The sequence below is a fragment of the Ambystoma mexicanum genome, chromosome 9, assembly GCF_040938575.1.
Source record: "Ambystoma mexicanum isolate Mex_15411 chromosome 9, UKY_AmexF1_1, whole genome shotgun sequence".
In the NCBI taxonomy this organism is placed as follows: Eukaryota; Metazoa; Chordata; class Amphibia; order Caudata; family Ambystomatidae; genus Ambystoma; species Ambystoma mexicanum.
The window spans coordinates 747600346-747622750 of NC_090931.1; the positions used below are offsets into that span (position 1 = coordinate 747600346).

A 22405-nucleotide genomic window follows, 5' to 3' on the forward strand; every position below is an offset into this window, starting at 1 on the left:
GATACATGGCCTGATACCAACATAATCATGTGTTAGTCGATTGCATATTCAGGGGCAATAAATGAATGGATGCATACTTTATCAAGAGATCTATCCAAACATATTGTTTCAAAATGTATTTGAATGTATTCATAACACAATCATCCAAATCATTATGTTAGTTTACAGCGTGACATGTATACCCCAGTTAGGAGATAAAATTCAATCATGCAATTTTTGGAGGAGACCCCATCAACAAATTACTGTTGGTCAACAATTGAACAATGACCTGATCACCATACTGTTGGGGTAGCTTTAAAAGGGGAATACATCCTAAAGTCCAGAGGCAGAGAGCAGATTACATAGTGTTTGATTGCAGTTAAATGTATTGACTGTGGAAAATGTCAGTTACCTATTAAGTGATTTGTTTTACTAAGGTCACCTTTGATAGAATATGGATGTCAGCTTGTTTTTACTGTGATAACAACTTTGGAAGCATTTAAAAAAACCCAAACCTTATTTATTTATTTTGCAACAGGCCCTAAAAGCTACAGGACTTCGCACTTCTGATCCAAGGCTAAAAGAATGCATGGATATGTTAAGACTAACTCTTCAAACAACATCAGATGGTGTCATGCTTGACAAGGAACTTTTCAAAAAGTAAAGTAATTCTTATATTTCTTGAAATTGTCTGCTAGTTTAATATATTGTGTATTTATTCAGTGCTGTCTTGAAACTATGGAAATGATCAGACTTTGTACAATAACATCTGTACAGATTAAAACAAAGTGGATGGGATTCCTATTAGGTATACCTCCCATTCTGACTGAGTTTGCTCTACCTTCGGGGATCATATCAAAATGTTTTCTGGTCTACTGACCTTTACCATCTTGTCATTGATCGTTTCCATTTTTCAGACTACAGTATGTTGCTGACCCCGCTCTGAGAACGACCAACCAAAGTCCATAGCTGAACTACCAGCTTCTCCGAAACATTTGCTGCCTTGCCAGTTGGGCACCAAAAACTAAGCAACGTGACCAACCGAGACGAACATTAGTCGCTATTCTGGGGGCGTTTATCCTAAAATTCAAACTTGCAGGTGGATTTACTAATCAATAATGCCCAAAACGGTATACATACTGTTACGCACTTTCTTGTGTACAAAAATATATATAATACAAGAAACCAAATTGCATTCAGTCATTCGTGAGTTCATTCATCACTAGTTTAGACACAGAAATGTGAGCAACAGCTTGAATTTTGAACAAAAGCAAATCATCTGTTAAACAGTGCAAGACCAACACAACATATCTCAATACAAAGAGATATACATCTTGAATTGCCACAAATGGATCTCCTAAACTGCTGACATGTGTTTCGACGTATAGGGGCCGGTGCTGTAGATCATTTTAATCTTATGCTCTGGTCTCAGTCTCAGTGAATCAGTCAAGATGTTAGAATGGCCCGGCGACGTCTCATCAGGGCAACTGGATGTGTGTTCAAAAGCATATCCTTGAATTCTCTTTTAGCCCAAGAAATGGGTATATTGGTCCTCGGATCCAACCTCCTAATAAATGTTCAGTAAACTGGTTTTAGTGGAGGTTGTAGGAGGAGCTTGGACCTCTGTCATATAAGGATTACAGCCACTTGTGGGCTGGAACCATGTCTTTAATATATAATACGTATACATTACCAGTCTCCTGTGAGTGAGGCGATAAATAAATGCTCCCGCGGTAGAAGCGTCGTCCTTCCAATCGGTAAGAGACACGCGGATGCTTCTTGCTGTTAAATTACTTGAGTTCACTGCCGAGTGCTAGATAAAGACGCCAGTTGAGAGCATTTTCTTCAGTATGTACCTCAAATTCAGGATAAGGCATTTCATTGGGTCTGCCATTTCAGGCAAGTGTGTTAACCATTTTCTGCTGCTTTTTATGCCCACTGTCATATTCACAGATTACTCTATGATAATCACTATGTCCCCACCTTTTCCTCCCCTGATTGCTGGTAGATCCCATGCTACTGTGAGAAACCAGAAGATGTCTCACCCACTAGTCCCCGGGGATCTGTCATCCAGGTGGGCAGGACATGGCCATCGCTTTTGTATCCAGTTCCTGGGGGCGGACCAGTGTGGGAGGATCACCTGGGTTAGGGGCCTTAGGGGAGTGGGACACCAGACGGTGAGACGCGGTATCCCCTTCCCTGTAACACCTTTACCCCATCCTACCAGGTAGGATATTTGGGAACTTTACCCCCAACCCCTTTTACAACACCAACACCTTCACACGGACAGCTCGGTATGATATGATAGTTTATTTGTATCACGCTCGTACACAAGTGTTCAGAGCGCGACAAGGCAAGGGAGGGGAACAGGGGAGAACACAACAGCGATCTTACTAGGCCCAGTGACATTGAGAACGCGCAAGTGCATGGGAAAAGGAAAAGGGGAAAGTGCATGGAAGGGGGAGAGTGGAAAGCGCAGAGCAGCAGAGAACCGATAAATAATAATAAATACAAATAAATAGATAATGGAGGTGATAAACAGTAATAGTGCAGCCAACAAGTGGCAAGTGCTGTCTTTACGGCAGCAGAACTGAGTAAGTCTGATAAGTGCAGAAAAAGAAGAAAAAGGGGGAGGAGGGGACTGTATGGGTACAGATACAGTCCCCAGTGCAAGGGGTGGCCAGGAGGCAGTGCAGGCAGGGTGAGCAGGTACCTGGGCCCAAGGGACAGAGGGTGGCCAGGTGCACAGTGCCAAGAGATAGCAGATAAGCAGGGGAGAGGGGGAGCAAAGGCAGAAGCAAAGAGGAAGGTCTGCCGAAGCCATGTCTCTTGCTTCCGGAACCGTAGTTGGTTCCCCTCAAGTTTTAGAGTGGCAGGGAGGCTGTTCCAGAGGGAGGCCCCAGCCGAAGACAGAGATTGACCCCCCCCAGCTCGTTTCTTTTAAAAACGACTGACCATGAGGGAGTTGGAGGTAGAGGAGCGAAGAGCTCGAGAGGGGAGGTATTTGCGGAGGGATAGCTGAAGGTATTTTGGACCCAGGCCCCAGAAAACCTTGTGGACAATGCAGAGGGTTTTGAATTTAATCCTTACATCCACTGGGAGCCAATGGAGAGATTTCAGAGCTGGAGAGATACGATCCCAGGGCTTGAGGCCAAGGACAAGTCTTGCAGTCTTGTTCTGGATTAGTTGCAGAGGGCGGAGAGTAGAGCCAGGTAGATTTAGAAAGAGGCTGTTACAATAGTCCAACCTAGAGAGAACCAGAGCTTGGGAGACAGTGAGCTCCCCCCAGTGAGTACCTCTGAGTAGGTGAAGTAGGAAGTTTGACTTTTTAGAGACCTCAGAGATGTGGGCGCAGAAGGAAAGTGTGGAGTCAAAGATGACCCCAAGGTTCTTAGCCTTGCAGGTGGGGGTAGGGAGAGGGCCAAGAGAAGCCGGCCAGAGATAGAGGGGCAAGGATGGTGAAGGTGTGCCGATGAGTAGGATCTCTGTCTTGCTGGCATTCAGACAAAGATCATTGGGGGCACACCAATCTTGAATGGCAGTTAGGCAATCAGAGAGGGAGAGGAGGTGGCCGAGGACGGCCTGAAAATGAGTTGTGTTGTCAGCGTAGCACTGGAAATTTGAGCAGAAAATGGCAATGCAGTGGGCGAGAGTTGCCAAGTATTGGTTGAAAAGCCAGGGCGAGAGGTTAGACCCCTGGGGAACACCACCTGTAGAGAGAAAGATAGATGATAGGAAGGACCCCAGTTGGACCTGGGAGGGTCGATTGGAGAGGAAGGAGGTCAGCCAGGCCAGAGCATGATCAGTGATACCCAGGTTTTCACGGAGACGGTTGAGCAGGATGGTATGGTTGATCGTGTCAAAGGCAGAAGATAGATCGAGTAGAATGAGGACAGAGGGAATGTTAGAGTCAAGGTTGGAGAGCAGATCTTCACGGATGTTCAGGAGAGCAGTTTCCGTGCTTCTGGCCACTCTGAAGCCAGACTTGTGATCATGGAGACAGCCAACAGAATCAGTATGAAGGTTAAGCTGAGAGATGGGCAGCTTTTCCAGGAGTTTGCCCAGAAAGGGGGTAATGGAGATTGGAAGATAGTTAGCTGGAGAGGAAGGATCAGCTGTGGGTTTCTTGAGAAGAGGATGTACAAGGGAGTGCTTCAGAGGGGAGGGGAAGGATCCTGAGGCAAAGGAATGGTTGCAAAAATCAGCAAGGGCTGAAGTGAGGGTGTCCATGTGGTCCTTGATGGTTTTAGAGTAACGGGGATGAACCTGTTTTGAAAAAGCTTTCATAGATCGGACTTGTCTAGCGACCTCATGAGGGGAGAAAAGAGGAAAGGAAGAGAAGGAGGGTGGGGGGGTGGTTAAAGGGGGATAGGGTAGACGGGATGTCCTGGGTTTTTGAGATAAAGTGAGAGGCAAGGACATTGCAGAGAGCCTGGGAGGCAGGAGGAGGGTTGGAGACTGCAGAAGGGTTGGCAAGCTCCTTGCAGATTTTAAAGAGTTCAGCCAAGTTGTTAGATGCCGCAGAGACATAGGCTTGAATGTGGACTCTCTTCTTTGTGTGGACAGATAGTCAGTATTGCCTTTGGAGCAGACGACAGGCCAGTTTGTCAGAGGATGAACAAGAGGCCCTCCATTTCCTCTCAACCGCCCTACACTTACGTTTAAGTGTAGCTAGGTCGGAGTCATACCAGGAATTACACTTGGCTTTGGACTGTAAGTGGATCCTCATGACAGGGGCAATAGCATGAGAGAAAACAGACTAAGACCAGAGCAGTATACGTGACGTGTCCCAATACAATGGTCAGGTAATTACTGACCATCACACACACCTGACTTCCATTAAGCTTCCCCACATGGAAAAAAGGCGGATCACGAGAGCACAATCTGAGCGAGGCAAAGCACACGAGGAAACTGTAGTTTCGAGATGGCAGCTGAGCGAGAGAAGAAAGACGGCAAAACAGAAGGGAATCGCAAGGAGGGAAATTCCCTTGACTTTTTCAACAAGGAACGGTTACTTTCCCGAAACCTCAAGAATAGAAAGCGTAAAACTAGGAAACGAGGCTGAAGAATCCTGCATTGTGTGCCGGACCTACCCGGGGCCCTCCTGTGTCAATAATCAAGGCGGGGAGAAGCGCCTGCCGCTCTGGTACCATCCTTGGCTCCAAGAACAAAGCAGCGTCAGTGAAATCAACAGAGCCAGGTAGTTGGGGAGACTGATACAAGACTGGTATGTGTTGAAGCCAAGGTTGCAAGCAGCAACATTGTATGGCGAGCGCTGGAACAAGCATTGTTAAAATGCATGTGATAAGAGACGCAAGTAAAGTTGAACTGCTGATGAGTGACTGAACTTTAAAAGCAAGATACAATGCCTTTGACAGATTGGTCTGGCACTGCATGGGTGCACAATCAAAGGTCTCTGTAAGATATCCAGCTGAGAAGTGGCAAAAGCGAAAGTGAGGAAAAGGTTATTTCAAGAAGAGAATGTGTAATTGTGAACCGAAGTGGTCCTGCGACGGGTCGAGCAAAATCCTGCACACAGTCGAAGGTCTTTGATTTTGATGAAGTAGAGAAAGTATGGAAAAGTAGATAAATTTGGTACGAGCCCGGCGGAGGGAGACCAATTGAAGGTTTCCTGTTAAAGTGGGTTAGAGCCCAGCAGAGAGGGACCCGGGGTGAATGGTAAATCACTTGAGAAGTTGTATATGTGAAAGCCTAAGAAGAGGGGAACTTTATTGTGTTAAAGTGGGTCTGAGCCCGGCGGTGGGCGACCCGGGGTGAAGAGTAAATCATCCGAGAAGTTGTATATGTGAAATCCTAAGAAGAAAAGGAACTTTAATGTTTGTCGTGTTGCATCAGGCCCACTGAAATAAGAGACTTTGGCACAGAAGGACCTGATGTTAAGATTTTGAACTGCATACTTGTGCTGGAGAAGCCAGAGAGTGTGCTAAGCTCGAGTGTGGCGCCTTGTCCCGTGCTGAAAACATGGGAAAGGGAAGCCAATGGCTGGAATATGCTGACATATCATTTCTTGAACCCTTTTCTTTGCATAACATTATTTCCCACACTATTTGTATTTAGAAGCAAGGATTGGCAATAGGTTTATTAGTATAGGCCCTTTTAGTTTGACACTCTACTAGGACTGCGTTATTATTTGATGGTCATAGCTTGCTTCCATCTTTAGATTTAGGTGTAGATAGGCGTTTCTCAAATCCAATTGAAGTTCAATAAACACCCTTGAACTGTGATCACTTGTGTCTGTCTCATTGTTTGATACCATGCCTTCTGTACACTACCAAATTGCCCACCCTCCTCCTCCCGTTAGCTCCATGCTCCCTTGCTTCTCTGCTTCCCTCACTGTGTTCTTCCCCCTTTGATTCTAAAGTGCTCTGTGTCTTCCCAAAGCTAGATCCACGCTCAATAAATACCTTAATAAAAATAATGATAAATCAAAATGGTTCAGTCATCTCCAGGGTGCCTCAAAAATTACCCTTACTTGGTCACAGTGTGCCTGCTAATGGCACAGCTCCTCCAAATTGCACCAGAGTAGTATCCTCCATTGATGTGTTTAACTGCTGCCTTCCCTTTCGCTCTTAGTGCCCTTTGTCACGTCTTTACCAAGCTTTGCACTAGGAGGCACCTTCTCATTACACTCCTGACCCAGGCTAAATCATCTACAGCAATCCATGCAACTACCTCCTAAGTGGATCTACACACGATGAAACCCACTGACAAGATGTTGTCCACACCTTTTTAGTGCCAAGCATCCACTACTGCCAATCTACCAGCTTCCCCCATGAATCAGCCAACTCCCACAACAAGAAAGCAGGTACTGCAGCAGCATTGAGTTGCCTCAGAAATGCACACACTAACTAAATGGTTCCCCTTTAATCCCTGGCATGCCTGCACTAACATGCCAGACTGTGTTGCATCACACAGCATAAGCGAGTGTGATATGGCACACAAGGGAGTTCATCCCTTGGTGTCTCTACAGATTAGTTTTTTGTGAATCCTGGTGGTCATTCTCCCAGCAAGCAAGCATTCAATGCCTCCATTGGACGCTTTCCTGTATTTTACAACAATTGAAGTTTCGCCTCCGGCAGGGACCACCACTCCTATTATGAGAGCCAAAGTGGTTTCTGAAGATTACTAACACCATGTACCAACGATATTACTGAATGGGCAACCATTTAGACTAATCCTCTTATATCAAGTAGGCTTGAGAAGTTCCGGTGTGCTCTAATTTAGATGCTCGGTTTGTTCAAGCACCAATGATGAATATATTTGGATAAAACTGCGACTGCCTTTATCCCCATTTGAATGCGAGCGTCTTAACACATTTCCATAACTCTGGAGGAAGAGAGGCGGGATTTACACACATGTAGTAAGATAGTGCAGTGCTCAGTGCTGCGTTCTGTGTGGGATCTGCAGGTTGGAACCCCAGCAAGGCCCACTCACCCTTTCATCCTTTGAGGTTGTTAATGGAGTACAAACTTCAGGTGGGTAATAATAATGGCATACACAAATGTTCCATGTACATCGCTTTGGCGAAAGCACCATATAAATAACACATTATTATTATTCACCATAGTGACTCTTGTACTGGTAGTGCTTTGTTCCCATTTTTCCGCAAGCATTTTCCCATCTGCCTATTCTTCACTTTGTTTCTATTCATTAATATGTTTCTGCTAATGTGGATTTTGTTTCAACAGGTGTGTACAAAGCAACATTGTGCTGTTAACTCAAGCTTTCAGGAGAAAATTTGTCATTCCAGATTTCATGTCCTTCACTTCGCACATTGATGAGTTGTATGAAAGTGCTAAGAAACTTTCAGGAGGAAATGTAAGTTTTTGATTATTGCATGTGTAATCCATTCATAAAATATGTGCTTGATGTATGTTGTGGCTACTGAAATTGTGACCATGTCCCTTGCCAGGCTTCAGCAACCTCTAATGGGGCTGGGTGCCTTCCGAAGCCAGTGAAAGATGGCCCAGGGGCAGTATTTGGAGAGACCATCAGCCACCCACCCATTCTACATGTTGCATGGCAGAGATGTCACAGAGCCCTCTTCAATGTACCCCCCTCCCAAACTCTCTAGGCAGGTCCAAAAACCCTGGAAAACGAATACTCTTGACAAATGAGAGTATTTCTTTCACACAACGAAAGCAGCATTTGCCCTGATTGTGTTACAGCCCCGGGTTTAATACAATGTTACAAGCTCTGGGTTTTCCAACGGCAAATTTCTGTGTGTGTGATTCAAAGTTAATAATTCCTGGTCTCCTGGTAGAGCATTCCCTCCCAGTGGGTACAATCTTGCAAATTTGGCATGGGACAGTAAGATCTATATGTGAAGTGGATTCTACAATCTTACCAAGAGCGTTTCCAGTCTGCAAAGTACTGGCTGGGGGAGCAGGATACCTGGGGCAGCATTGGAGAGAAATAGCTGCAAGTTAAATTAAAGAGGTGAGACAGACCAGATGAAGGTTTGGCCTAGCCCCTTGGGCCAAAAGTGAAGTCAGGTGCACCAGGGAAGAGCAGCCAATCCCAGCCCTTTCCCATTTACCAGACACTCGATAGCCACTCACCAAGGTTCCACTATAAACTCCCACATGCCTAGTCAGTTGGTATGGGTTGTCGGGGGATCCATTGTGGCAGGTTTTTGAAGAGGGGGCTGGTGAAGTGGAGAGAGGGCCAATGAGAAGCTGGCGATGAGAGGGGTTGAAGGGACAGGAGGCGGTGGTAACATCAGAAGGTGGAGGTATAGAGCAGGTGAAGGATGTACGATCAAGGTCCACTCAAGGAAATGGTAATAACAGAAGATGGAGGAAGTACAGAGGAGGAGGCGCTAATAGAAAGTGAAGGTGGCACAGATAATGAGCAGATGAAGGTGGTACAGAGGGAGAGGAGATGTAACAGCTAGGGAGAGTGGGACTGAGGAGGAGGGTGGAGGGCAGCCTTACAGTTCAACAGGAAGGTTTCAGCTAGCCAGGTTGGCCCCAATGCTGGACCATACGGTGGGGAGAGCAATAAGGCAAGTAAGGCGGAGGAGGAATAGTCTGGGAAATTAACGAGGGATGGCACAAAGTTTGGTGGAAAGGAGACCAGCCCTGTGGACAAGTGTGGTGATACGAGGTAAAACCAGCAACCTCTGGCATCATCTCGCCCCTGAAGACGCTACCTCTTTGTCAACAGTTGGTTGAGGAAATAGCCAACTGACCCAGAGAATTTTTGTGGAACAAGGAATGGTTCGGGAGACCCTCGGAAACCCAGAACAGAATATGGAGAGACTTTCATGGGTTTGGAAACCTTAGAAAACCCATAATGCCTTTGGGGAGGGGAGACATTATAACACCTAGTGAGGGAGACTTGGTTTGAGTTCTTCGGTGCTCTTATATTTCATTCTTTTGTTTCGTGTGAATAAACCTTACTCTTATGTCCCGTCCCCTTTCCTTCATACTTGTGGGACATTCCGTCCTTCGGGATGGCACCGGAGCACTTTTTTCCAAAAAGCATAAAGAATTGAAAAATGTTGTTCTTCTCTTTTTACGCGGGGTAACGCACGTGGCCGTAACCCCGCCCTCCTGAGCTCCGCATCGCCCTTCAGTCCTTTTCACCGCGCGGTCGGGGCTGGACGCACTTGCATCACTAGGAAAGATTTTTGTTCCTGTTGTCCTTCTCTCCTGCTCCGGTTCTGCGGTCGCTTTGTCCTCGTCTATGCCGGAGCGTCTGGTATTTGTGTCCTGTTCTTCATGCAAACGTTGTTTCGAGGGGATTGGGTTCTCCGACGTATTCCATATCTATGACAGGTAATGTCCACAGCTGTGCTGCTTCGGAAAATCTTTGGCGTCTGCGTCCTGCGTCGATGACGTTGATGCGTCGTCCCCGAGGACCTCCTCCGACGGCCGACGTCACCTGATGTGATAAGTAGGACGCACGACGCCCATAGCCTCAGTTCCGTTTTTTCCGCGAACGTGTTCGCTTTGTGAATCTCGGTACGCCTCGACTCGTTGGAGTTGCTGTTTTCTATTCTCGGTTCGTTGAACCTGTTCGGTTGGTTGTGAAGACCTGTTCGTGGCGATGTCTTTCTCATCTTCGACCCCGCGTCCGGGCTTCAAGAACTGCGGGGACTGTGGGTCCAAGATGTCGGTCACGGACTCGCACGACGCCTGCCTCTGGTGCCTCGGGGAGGCCCACGATACGGACGACTGTGTCGACTGACAGTCGCTCACTGCAAAGGCCTTGCGGGAACGCAAGAAGAAGCTGTCGGTAGGCTGGGTGTCTAAGCCCCGGAAGTCGAGGTCTGCGGGGCTTTCGACCGAAGAATCGAGAGGTGACTCTCCGTGTCGTCATCGGAAGTCCGGTGGGTCTCCTTCCAGGAGTCGGTCTCGCCACTCCTCCGCCTCTTCTAGGCATTCCAGGAAGCGCCGGCATAGGTCGCCTTCCCCGTCCTCTTCCGAGGACTCTGCCCGTCGGCGGGTCGCTTATCCCTCCATGCAAGCGACACCGTAGGAATGGGCTTCCTTCGGGAAGCAGATGCTAGCGATTCTGGAATCGCAGGGCACTGGTCCGTCCGCGCCTCCGAGTGGGGTCGGTCGGCACCGGTCGAGAGACACCGCCCGTACGCCTTCGGGCTCGGGTGGTCGGCACGGCTCGCGGGAGAGGTCCCGCTCGGACAAGGGTAGCCGTTCTCGCCATGCCCGTTCCAGGTCCCGGTCCTCGACGCGCTCGAGACCGTGTGATCCTGTGCCGTCTTCGAAGAAGACATCGACGCCTGTGGCGCCGAGGTCGTCGACGATTTCTCTCGAGGTTCCGTCTTCGAGGGGGTCGTCGATGTCGTTGGTGCCCAGGTTGTTGAGAGACACGCTCGGAGCTCCGGCTTCGAGGACTGTGTCGACGCCGCCAATGCTGACAGCGCTGCAGCTGTCGTCGACACCGATTCGCTTGACGTCGATGCCTTTTCTGTCGTCGCCGGCGCCGACTCGTTCGGCGCCCTCGACGCCTTTTCTGTCGACGCTGGCGCCTTTCGAGGTGGTGGTGTCGGAGGGGCCCCGTGGCACGGGGTTTGCCCCTAGAAAGGCTATGGCTAAGGTGCGGCACTGCTTTGGTCCGCAGAGGTCTTCCTCTCCCCGCCTGGAGTACATTTCAGAGGGTGATGAAGGCTCTGATGGCGGCCTGGTTCCGGTTGCGGTTCCAGATGACCTTATCTCGGGCCATAGCCAGTTTGATGACCTGAGGCAGTCGCTACATGATGCCAGTGGACTGGACACCTCTCCGGAGGTGGAGTTTTGTCGGCCGGAGCCTGGCACTCATGCCGATTCTTCATATCGGCGCCTTATGTCTCGGGTTACCGAGTACCTGGGTTGGTCAGCTCCCCCAGGGGAGTTCGTTCAGGATGATCTCGCGGACATCCTTGATCTCGGTCCACCCACTGACCCGGTTTTGCCTTTTCATATGGCTCTGCAGAGAAGGGTGGCGGCGGCTTGGACTGCTCCGGAGAGTCTCCCGGCAGTGGGCAAGTCTTTGTCACGAAAATACCGTCCAGCCAGTAGGGACCCCTGCTACTTGTCTAGGCACCCCACCCCGGAGAGTTTGGTGGTGCAGGCGGCTACGGCCCCGGCAAAGCAGGCGTCGTATCCTACCATCCCTCCGGATAGGGACGACAAACGTTTTGACGGCTGGGCGAAGAAAGGGGTATGGCGCTTCAGGCGGCCAACTCCATATGTGCCTTGTCTCGTTTCACGCACACTCTGTGGAACTGTGTTGCATTAGCGGCTGATCATATTCCCGAAAGGGACGAACGGGATGGTTTCCTTGCTATGGTTCAGGATGGCAAGGATGCTATGTGTGAGGCCGTTCAGTAGGGTTTGGACTCGGCGGATTGTGTCAGCCGGTCCATGGTGGCGAGCACCGTAATGCGCAGGTTTGCGTGGTTGCGGAAGTCTGGGTTCGCTCCTGATGTGCAGTCCCGGCTCCTCAACATGCCTTTTGATGGTGAACACCTTTTTGGCAGCAAGGCTGACGAGAGCCTTGAGAGGTTCAGACCTCCAAAGCTGCAGCAAAATCGTTGGGTGCTGCAGTTCGCCAACCTCCTCCTTTTCGTCCTAGGGGACAGCAATGGAGGGGAGGTTCCTTTCGCTATTACTCGTCCTTCAGTAAAGCGAGAGGAGCTAGCAGTCAAAGAGGCCATCGTAACAGTGCCAGAGGTGGAAACAAAGGTACTCGAGGTGCCAAGGCCGCTCGGGCAGTAGTCTCTTTGCCCTCCGGCAACGCCGCAGCCGCTACCACTCAGTCATGAGGCCAGGTCCCATGGTCCGCCGGTTGGGGGAAGGCTGGCGCAGCATCTTGTAGAGTGGCAAGCCATTACTTCGGATGTGTGGGTTCTGGAGATCATAACCCACGGCTACTGTCTTCCTTTTCGGCAGAGGCCTCACGACAATACACCAGGGAACCTCTCTTTGAAGAGTCCGGATCCGCTCCTTGCGCAGGAAATGCAAGCCCTGCTGGAGAAAGGCGCCATAGAACTGGTGCCTGTAGCGGAGAGGAACAAGGGATGGTATTCCCCTTATTTTTTGATTTCAAAGAAAGACAGGGGATTGAGACCCATCATCGACTTAGGCGGTTTGAACAATCTCCTCAGGAAGGACAAGTTCAAGATGGTGACTCTTTCTCAAGTCCTCCAGGCCCTTCAACTTCAGGACTGGTTGGTGTCTCTCGACCTCAAGGATGCTTACTTCCATGTGCCGATCCGTCCCAAGCACAAGAAGTACCAGAGGTTCGCGGTTGGCGACTCGCACTTTCAGCTTCGGGTCCTGCCGTTCGGATTGACCTCCGCCCCAAGAGTTTTCACCAAGCTCATGGTGGTGGTGGCAGTGCATCTCAGGGAAGGGTGGATTCACGTCTACCTCTACCTGGACGATTGGTTGATCAGGGGGAGCTCTCCCGAGCAAGTCCGGGATCATCTGTCCATCACCTGCCACTCCCTTCACAGGCTGGGCTTCTCCCTCAATTTAAAAAAGTCCCATTTGACACCAACGCAGCGGCTCTAGTACATCGGAGCAGCGCTCGACACGTCCCTGGGCAGTGTTTTCCTCCTCAGGTGAGGGCTCGTCACATTCAGCAGATGGTGCACAAGTTTCAGTTTGCCCAGAATCTCCCAGCGTCCGAGTTCTTGAGACTGCTCGGCCTCATGGCATCCTGCATTCTTCTGGTGCCAGAGGCTCGTCTGCGGATGCGGTCTTTGCAGTGGGCACTCAAGCTCCAGTGGTCTCAGTCCTCCGGCAGGCTGTCGGACCCTGTTCAGGTGCCACCCTCGGTAGCCCGGGACCTTCTGTGGTGGGCCGTCAAGAGCAATCTGATGAAGGGGGCCCCATTTTGGCTGCTCTGGCCGGAGGTGACGATCGTGACGGACGCATCCCTCACGGGATGGGGAGCTCATGCCAACGAGTTGACAGTCAGCGGTCGTTGGTCTCCGTCGGAGTCCAGACTCCATATCAATCTGTTGGAGCGGAGGGCCGTCAGGCTAGACCTGAAGGCTTTTCTGCCGACTGTGCGCGGGAAGAGTGTCCTGATTCTGGCGGACAACACGGTGGCCATGCATTACCTCAACAAAAAGGGGGGGCAGGGTCACTTCCGCTGTGCAGGGAGGCGATGCAGCTCGAGTTCTGGGCCATCCAGCAGGAAGTTTCAATCTCGGCAGTTCATCTGGCCGGAGACGACAACGAGACGGCGGACGCTCTGAGCAGGCAGAGCACGATCTCTCACGAGTGGGAGCTGGCTCAGGAGATTCTCCTGGAGATCTTTGCCCTTTGGGGGACCCCTCAAGTGGATCTCTTCGCCTCCAGTGTCAACCGGTAGTGCGAAAGGTTTTGCTTGCAGGAATTTCCTCCAAAAGGAGCCTTAGGAGACGCGTTCGTGGTGGAGTGGTCATTCCCACTGCTGTACGCGTTTCCTCCAGTCCCCATCATCCCGCAAGTGCTGCGGAGGTTACGGAGGTTTGGTTCCCGGATGATCCTCATTGCTCCGGCGTGGGCCCGGAGGACGTGGTACCCGGACCTTCTAGACTTGTCCATCTGCCCTCCACGTCGTCTTCCCTACCGAGACGATCTCATGGGAGGGGGGGGTCAGGTTCTCCATCCAGAGGTCAGATCCCTCAATCTTCACGCTTGGCTTCTGAAAGGTTGAGGTATAAGGATTGGGACCTCCCTGAAGACGTGATGGAGGTGTTGCTCTCGGCCAGGCGGCCGGCAACAAAGTCTCTGTACCGTTGCCGTTGGAGAAAGTTCTGCGACTGGTGCAGAGTTCAGAATGTGGATCCTTTTGAATGCGACATTCCTATGGTTTTGTCTTTTTTGCTTTCTTTGGCCCACAGGGGCTTGCAAGTGGGGACCATTAAAGGTTACCTGGCGGCGCTGTCCATATTTAAGCGCTCATCTGAAGAGTGTTCCTATTTTAAGATTCCTTTAATTTCGCAGTTTTTGAAAGGGCTCACTAATGTGTTCCCTCCGTCACCTTTTTTGGTGCCAGGTTGGGATTTGAACCTTGTTCTTAAGTTTCTTATGGGTGCTCCGTTTGAGCCTTTGCATTCTTGCCCTTTGAGGCTGTTGACTCTGAAAACTGTGTTTTTGGTTGCGGTTACTTCCGCTCGCAGAGTGAGTGAGTTACAGGCACTTTCAGTTAAGCCACCCTTCTCCAGCATGGGGTCTGGCATGGATTCACATGCTCATGAATATTCCCCGTCGTCAGGCTGGGAATCCTCGGTAAAGAAAAAACCAGTATCAGTTTCGTTTCTGATCTGTCTTTCGTAGTAATAACCAATCACTGGTCTCTGCGTCATACTGACCACAGCCAATGACTGCCCTCTACCTAAGCACCGCCTCTGGCAGCCATCTTCAGATTTTTACCGCACGTTCATGTGTTGGGATCCTCGTGCTATTGCTCTCGAGCGTTAGTGCTATTTTTCGCGCTTTTTCACAAAAAACTTCGATTCTTTCGGTCAAAAGAGCCTCAAGCTTCACCGATCCTACATCCGATCAACGGGGACCCGTGTCGGATTCGTCTGTGCCCCTCAAGGGTGAAGATTTCGTCGAGCTACACTTCGGAGGACTCCAGAAGCTTCTCAGGCCCGGTCTCGGAGATGGCCCAGGAGAAGGGAAGCTCGACGCCCGGAAAGCTGTTCAGGGTCTGCCCTGGATGCCAGCTGCAGAACGTCTTTAAGGAGGACGAACACTCTTTCTGCCTTTACTGCCTTCATGAGGACAAGACGCACGTGGAGAAGGACTGTGCGTTTTGCGGCAACATGTCGGAACGGACCATGAAGGACCGCCATCAACGTCTCGCCAACTGGCTGGAGGGTAAGAGCCCGTCTGGCGAGAAGAAGAAGAAATCCGAGCGGTCTTGTAAGACCTTTGAGGGCGCCCCGGCGACGGGGGCCCAACATAAGGCTAAGCACCGCGAGTCCGCTGGCACCGGGAGCGCCGAACGGTCGGGCTCTATGGGCGCCAGGCAGGGCGCACCCTCCCCGGCACCATCAACCATGAGCCAACGCTCTGGGTCGGGTAAGAGGAAGGCCGAGCACCCGGCGAAGCTCCTGGAGAGGCCCCGGTCGAGCTCTAAGGCAGAGGAGGAGCGTGGCAGTGCCCCCTCCCTCAAGGATAAGGCGGTGAGCGCACCTAAGGTGGTGAAGGCCTTGATCCATCCGACCAAGCCCTCTATCGAAACGGTCGCGGCGGCCCTGGCTCAGCCTGTGGAGGCTGCACCAGTGGTGGCGACCTCGGGGCCCAGAATCTCCCTGCCTCCTCGGAGGGAGTCTTCTTTTGTGCCCATCGATAGGACCCCCGTGAAACCCTCCGTGGGGAAGAAGAAGGGGGGGGCAGGGCGTCGTCGTAGATTCGGCCTCAACCTCAGAAGAGGAGCTGATCGAGGTCTTAAGCCACGGCCTAGGCGTGGAAGAAGGCCAGCCCGTCGGAATGGACCCCGACGCAGGTGACGACGACGACATCGTCGAGGATACCGACGGGGCCCCTGCTCTCCCGTCGGACTCCCCTCTGCCAGCGCCGCAAGACAACTCGGCGGCCATTTTGTTGGCCATACAGTCCTTATGCTCCGAGATAAGGACGAGGCTACCGTTACCGACGGAGGAACCTCTCCCGCCGGGGGATCCAGAACCGGGACCTTCTGGTGTTCCCCCTACCAAGAAAAGAAGGATCCATCCACCACCTCCTTTTCAACCGTCGCGCCCCGTCCAGCCCTCCTCCCCGTCCACCCGAGGGGATGATACGGGGACTGACACGGCAGCGACGGTTACGGACGACGAGGCATACGACGAGGATTTTCCGTCGTCGCCTCCCGCCAGGGATTCTCCGCCCGACGAGATCGGATCTTTCCACTCCATGATCTCCAGGGCTTCCGAGCTTTTCCAACTCTGCCCTGAGGAGAAGAAAAAGGAAGGCTTCCTTTATCAGCGGCGCGAGGCCAAGAGGAAGACGGTCCTCGCAGTGCCTCTGTTGGACGACATTTGGGATGAGGGCCTTTCCCTCCTCAAGAACCCTTCCACGACGCCAGCTAGAAGAGACCGGTACGAGAAAAAGTACCGGGTCCCGGACACGGCCCCCCTGTGCCTCCGGGCGCAGCCTACCCCGGATTCCGTCGTCTCCGCGGCAGCCAGGAAGAAAGCGGGGGGGGGGGGTGCGGCCTCCACATCGACTTCCCCGCCGGACGGCGAGGGAAGGAAATTGGATGCTATGGGACGTAGAGTCATCTCGTTGGCAGCGACGACGATTAAAGCGGCCAACGCCTTGGCTATCGTGGCTCGCTACGACAGGGAGCTCTGGTACAAGATAGCTCCCCTGCTGGATTTTCTGCCGGACGACAAGAGGGCGGAGGCCCTGGAGATCCTGCAGGAAGGTGAGGTGGCCTCGGACCACGCCATCACCGTGGGGACGGACATCGCCGACACTGGGTTCCGCCAGCTGGGCAACGGCGTTTGCCTTCGACGTCGTGGATGGCTCAAAGCTACGGACTTCCGGCAGGACGTCCAGACCAGAGTCCTGGACATGCCCTTCGAAGGGAACAATCTGTTTGGGAAGACAGTGGACGATTCCCTTCAGGCCATCAAGGCGGATACTGAGACGGCCCGGGCCCTTGGAGTTCTGCAGCAACGACGGACGCCCTTTCGGAGCAGCGGAGGCAAGGGCGCCTCCAAAGGTTCCGGCGGCGGTTTCGCTTCCTACCGTCAAGCGGCCCGCTCGTCGTCGCAAGAGGCCTACAGAGGACGAGGCAAGTCTAGCGGACCCCGCCGTCGTCGCCAAGGAGGTCAAGGCGGCAAGGCCGCGTCCAAGCAGGATTGAACCGGCCGTGGGGTCGGGCCCCCACCGAAGCACCCCGGTGGGAGGCCGGCTGGCGGGCTTCGTCAGCGTGTGGGAGTCCATCTCCACCGACCGTTGGGTGCTGGACGCCCTGGCCCGGGGCCACGCGCTCGAGTTTCAAAGAAGGTGCCCGCGCGTCCCCCCCCGTGGCCAGGAAAGAACTTCACGCCCCTCAACTTCTCCTGGAGGTAAAGGCGATGCTCAGGAAGGGCGCCATCGAACTCGTCCCAAAGGGGCTTCGGGGCTCCGGAGTCTACTCGAGATACTTCCTCGTGAAGAAGAAGACGGGAGGATGGCGCCCCATCCTAGACCTGCGACGTCTGAACAAGTTCATCAAGGCGCAGAAGTTCCGGATGGTCACCCTCCAGCACGTCCTGGGTCAGCTGGAGGAAGGAGACGTCCTATCGTCGTTGGATTTGGAGGATGCCTACTTCCACATTCCCATCCTAAAGGGGCACCGGAAATTCCTCAGGTTCGTGGTCCAAGGGCGTCATTACCAGTTCAAAGCCCTTCCCTTCGGACTACGGTCGGCACCCAGGGTATTCACCAAGTGCCTCGCACCGGTGGCGGCGCAGCTGCGCCGCGAGGGGATTCACGTCTACCCCTACCTGGACGACTGGCTCATCCGCGCCAAGACGAGGGAGCTCGCCGTGGTCCACACGGCAAGGACCGTCCAACTCCTCACGGACCTGGGATTCTCCGTGAACTACGCCAAATCCCACCTGGTGCCCGCGCAAGTCGCACTGTTTCTGGGAGCGAGGCTCGACACAGTGTCCCTTCTGGCCTCCCCGTCGGAGGAGAGGACCAGGACCATCTTGGGCAAGGTGCAACGGATGTTGGTGGCCGACGCGGCCAAAGTGAGGTCCATCAAGTCCCTCCTCGGGATGATGTCTTCCTGCATCTATCTCATTCCCATGTGCAGGCTCCGGATGCGCCCGTTGCAAGAATTCCTGGATGCGCGCTGGATCCAGACGACGGGCAGCTTCGAGGAAAGGATCAAGCTCGACGAGAGCTTCCGACGAGCGATACGGTGGTGGGGCACCCGCGCGCATCTGACGGCGGGCATGGACTTCCAGGCCCCAGCCCACCGGGAGACTGTGACCACGGATGCCTCCCTGGAAGGGTGGGGAGCGCACACCGAAAATCTGCACGCAAGGGGACTCTGGCTCCCGACGGAGAAGTCCCTGCATATCAACGTCCTGGAGCTCCGTGCAGTGTTTTGGGCCCTCAGGTCCTTCCTTCCGTCCCTCAAGGGCAAGGTGGTGAGGATCTTCACCGACAACACCACCACCATGTTTTACATCAGGAAACAGGGCGGAACCAGGTCCCCAGCGCTGTCCAAGGAGGCGCAGGACCTGTGGCATTGGGCCGTCGCCCAAGGGATTTTTCTGGTGCCGTTTCATCTGGCAGGGATAAAAAACACCATTGCCGACTCACTCAGCAGGGAGCTGCGCTCGTGCCACGAGTGGGAACTACGGCAGGATCTGGTGGATCGCCTCTTCCGACGGTGGGGCACACCCCAGATCGACCTGTTCGCGACGGCGACGAACACCAAGTGCCGGAGGTTCGCCAGCAGGTTTCCCCAGACGAGGAGCATGGGCGATGCTTTCTCGTTCCCCTGGGAGGGCCTGTTCCTCTACGCGTTCCCTCCTTTGCCTCTGCTAATCCGGCTCATCAACCAGCTCAAGAGGTCACGGTGCAGGATGATCCTCGTCGCACCTGCGTGGCCGAGGCAGATATGGTTCCCGGACTTGCTGGACTTGTCAGCGTCCCCGCCGATCAAGCTGCCGGCGGACGCGGATCTACTCTCCAGGGAAGGAGGCGCCATCCTCCACCACGACCCGAAGTCGCTGAACTTGCAGGCCTGGCTCCTGCAGCGCTAGAGTTTGGAGGATACGACATACCGGCCGATTGCAGAGAGGTTCTTGCAAAGGCCAGGGCGTCCTCGACTCTTAAATGCTACGGACACAAATGGAAGAGGTTCTCTGTCTGGTGCCGCGCACAGAAGATTAACCCTCTACGGATTACGGCTCCCCAAGTACTGCCGTACCTGCTGACGCTGGCCAAAGCTGGTCTGGCACACGCGTCCATCAAGATTCATCTTGCTGCGATCTCCCGATACACCAGAACCACGGGGCGGACGTCCTTGTGGTCTCATCGTCTGGTGAAAGAGTTCATGAAGGGACTGTTCAGATCGTTCCCGCCGGTGAAGGCTCGGGCCCCAGCGTGGGAGCTCAACGTGGTGCTGACCAAGCTCATGGGACCTCCGTTCGAGCCTCTGCACTCGGCCCCGTTGAAGTTTCTATCGTGGAAAACAGCTTTTCTTGTGGCCATCACCTCCGCACGACGAGTGGGAGAGATCCAGGCCCTTTCCTGCAAGGCCCCGTACTTGACTTTCCACGACACGAGGGTAGTGCTCAGGACGCACCCCTCCTTCATGCCCAAGGTACCGTCGGACTTCCATCTCAACGAACCCTTGGTGTTACCTGTGTTCTTCCCGTCGCCTTCGTCGCCGGCTGAGAGGACTTTGCACTCGCTGGATGTAGCTAGAGCGCTGAAGTTCTACGTGGACCGCACGAAGGGTTTTCGGAAGACGTCACAACTCTTTGTGAACTTTGGACCTGTCAATCAGGGGAAGGCTCTCTCGAAGGCTTCCATCTCCAGATGGCTCTCCGGCTGTATCATGTGCTGTCACCGGTTGGCAAACCGACCGCTGCCTGGCCGTCCGAGAGCCCATTCCACCAGAGCGATCGCAGCTACCACGGCGTTCCTATCTGGTGTGCCCCTGCTGGACATATGCAGGGCTGCTACATGGAGGTCGACGCACACCTTCACGAAATTCTACTGCGTCGATCGGGATTCCAGGGAGGAGTCCAGGGTCGGCCAAGCAGTGCTGCGCAACCTGTTCGCCTGAGGTGAGCCTGGTGAGGAGGTAAGATGCTTAATGTTGAGTTGATGTGATGCTTAATGTTGAGCCTTTGCCACCTCCCGTGGTTGTGCATGTGTGTACTGCTATGTATTCTTTATTCATGAGCATGTGAATCCATGCCAGACCCCATGCTGGAGAAGGAACAAGTTACTTACCTGTAACTGTTGTTCTCCAGCATGGGTCTGGCATGGATTCACATGCGAACCCTCCCGCCTACCCCTCTGCGGCTCTTCACTTGGTCATACTGCCACTTCACGTGCTTCCAAATCTGAAGATGGCTGCCAGAGGCGGTGCTTAGGTAGAGGGCAGTCATTGGCTGTGGTCAGTATGACGCAGAGACCAGTGATTGGTTATTACTACGAAAGACAGATCAGAAACGAAACTGATACTGGTTTTTTCTTTACCGAGGATTCCCAGCCTGACGACGGGGAATATTCATGAGCATGTGAATCCATGCCAGACCCATGCTGGAGAACAACAGTTACAGGTAAGTAACTTGTTCCTTCACTGTGTTTCACAAGGACAGGGTTGTCCTTAGAGTTCGTCCTTCTTTTCTTCCGAAGGTGGTTTCGGATTTTCATTTGAGCCAGAAGGTTGTTCTTCCGGCGTTCTATCCTCCTCCACATCCTGGTAAGGAAGAGGAGAGGCTCCATAGGCTTGATCCTCTGAGAGCTTTGAGCTTTTATATTTCGCGCATGTCCCGGGTCAGAGTGGACGATCAACTTTTCATTGGTTACGCTGGGAAGCGTTTGGGACAAGCCTTGACGAAACAGACTTTGTCTCGTTGGATTATTTTAGCTATCTCCGAGGGTTACCGCTTGGCGGGTAAGGACCCTCCGGCTGGCTTGCGGGCCCATTCTACCAGAGGAGTGGCTGCGTCTACTGCCCTGCAGAGGGGAGTTCCTATTCATCACATCTGCGATGCAGCCACCTGGGCTTCAGTACATACTTTTGTACGTCACTATTCTCTTGATTCCATCAGAGGGCAAGATCTGGCCTTTGGCAAGGCAGTTCTCTATTCCGCAATTTGATTGGGCATGCTAAATTTGTATTCTAAATTCTTTCCCACCTCCTTGCTTGGTACTGCTTTGGGAGTCTGTCATAGATATGGAATAAGTCGGAGGACCCAATCCCCTCGAAGAACAAGTTACTTTCTTACCTGGTAATGTTCTTTCGATGGGATGGTCTGACGACGTATTCCATATCGCTCCCTCCCTGCCTTCCCCGCTGCAGAATTTCTTTTGCGATTGCAGCTTGCGTTCCGCAATGCCTTGTGTGTCTGACTGGCAGAAAACTGGTGGCACACGTTCTGGGAAAAAACTATAACTGAGGCTATGGGCGTCGTGCCTTCTACTTATCACATCGGGTGACGTCGGCCGTCGGAGGAGGTCCTCGGGGACGGCGCATCGACGTCATCGACGCAGGACGCAGACGCCAAAGATTTTCCGAAGCAGCACAGCTGTGGACATTACCTGTCATAGATATGGAATACGTCGTCGGACCATCCCATCGAAAGAACGTTACCAGGTAAGAAAGTAACTTCTTTGCTAGGGCGGATCCCCATTCTCTCTGCTTGGAGTGTCTCGGTCCGGACCATCGCTGAGATTCCTGTATCTACTGCGATTCCCTCTCCGCCTGGGCACTGCAGTGGCGTCTTCTTCGATCAGAGGAGTCTTTCAATGTGTTTCTCCACCTCATCTTTAGTGTTTCTCCACCTCATCTTTAGCTTTTCATCGACCAAAAGAAGAGACGCCCAGTAAGTTCCTTACATTTTAGGGCACACCGGCCGGGGGACTCCTACCCAGGGTCTTCTAGGTCCAGGAGGGGCTTGAGTAGCTCTACTGTTAGGCGGAAACCTGTGCAGTTCCCTCTGGGACCACTGCAAAAGATTTAGGACTACAGGTGTTTGGCGGTGAACCCACTTGGTAGCAGTCTGTACTACACAGATTCACTTGGTAGCTGTGGCTGAGCAGTCAGACCTCCCTCAAGAAGAGTTGAGCAGTATGTGGAGTATACAAAATAGGGCAATTCTTCCCAGCAAGACAAGCAAACACGCAACGAGGCTTAGTGTAAATATATTAAGGTATTTATTTATAACGAAACATCTATGAAAAACACTATGGCACATTCACGGCAA

General features: G+C 52.5%; 1 protein-coding gene across 2 annotated transcripts in view; it reads left to right on the forward strand.

Moving 5' to 3' along the window:
* Positions 1-22405, forward strand: part of GLS (glutaminase) — a 1476479-nt gene that overhangs the window by 171483 nt on the left and 1282591 nt on the right. For both annotated transcript variants that reach the window (XM_069615676.1, XM_069615675.1), the window contains exons 3-4: positions 518-639; positions 7689-7818. In XM_069615676.1, coding sequence (XP_069471777.1) covers positions 518-639; positions 7689-7818 — 252 coding nt within the window. The remainder of the gene's footprint in view (positions 1-517; positions 640-7688; positions 7819-22405) is intronic.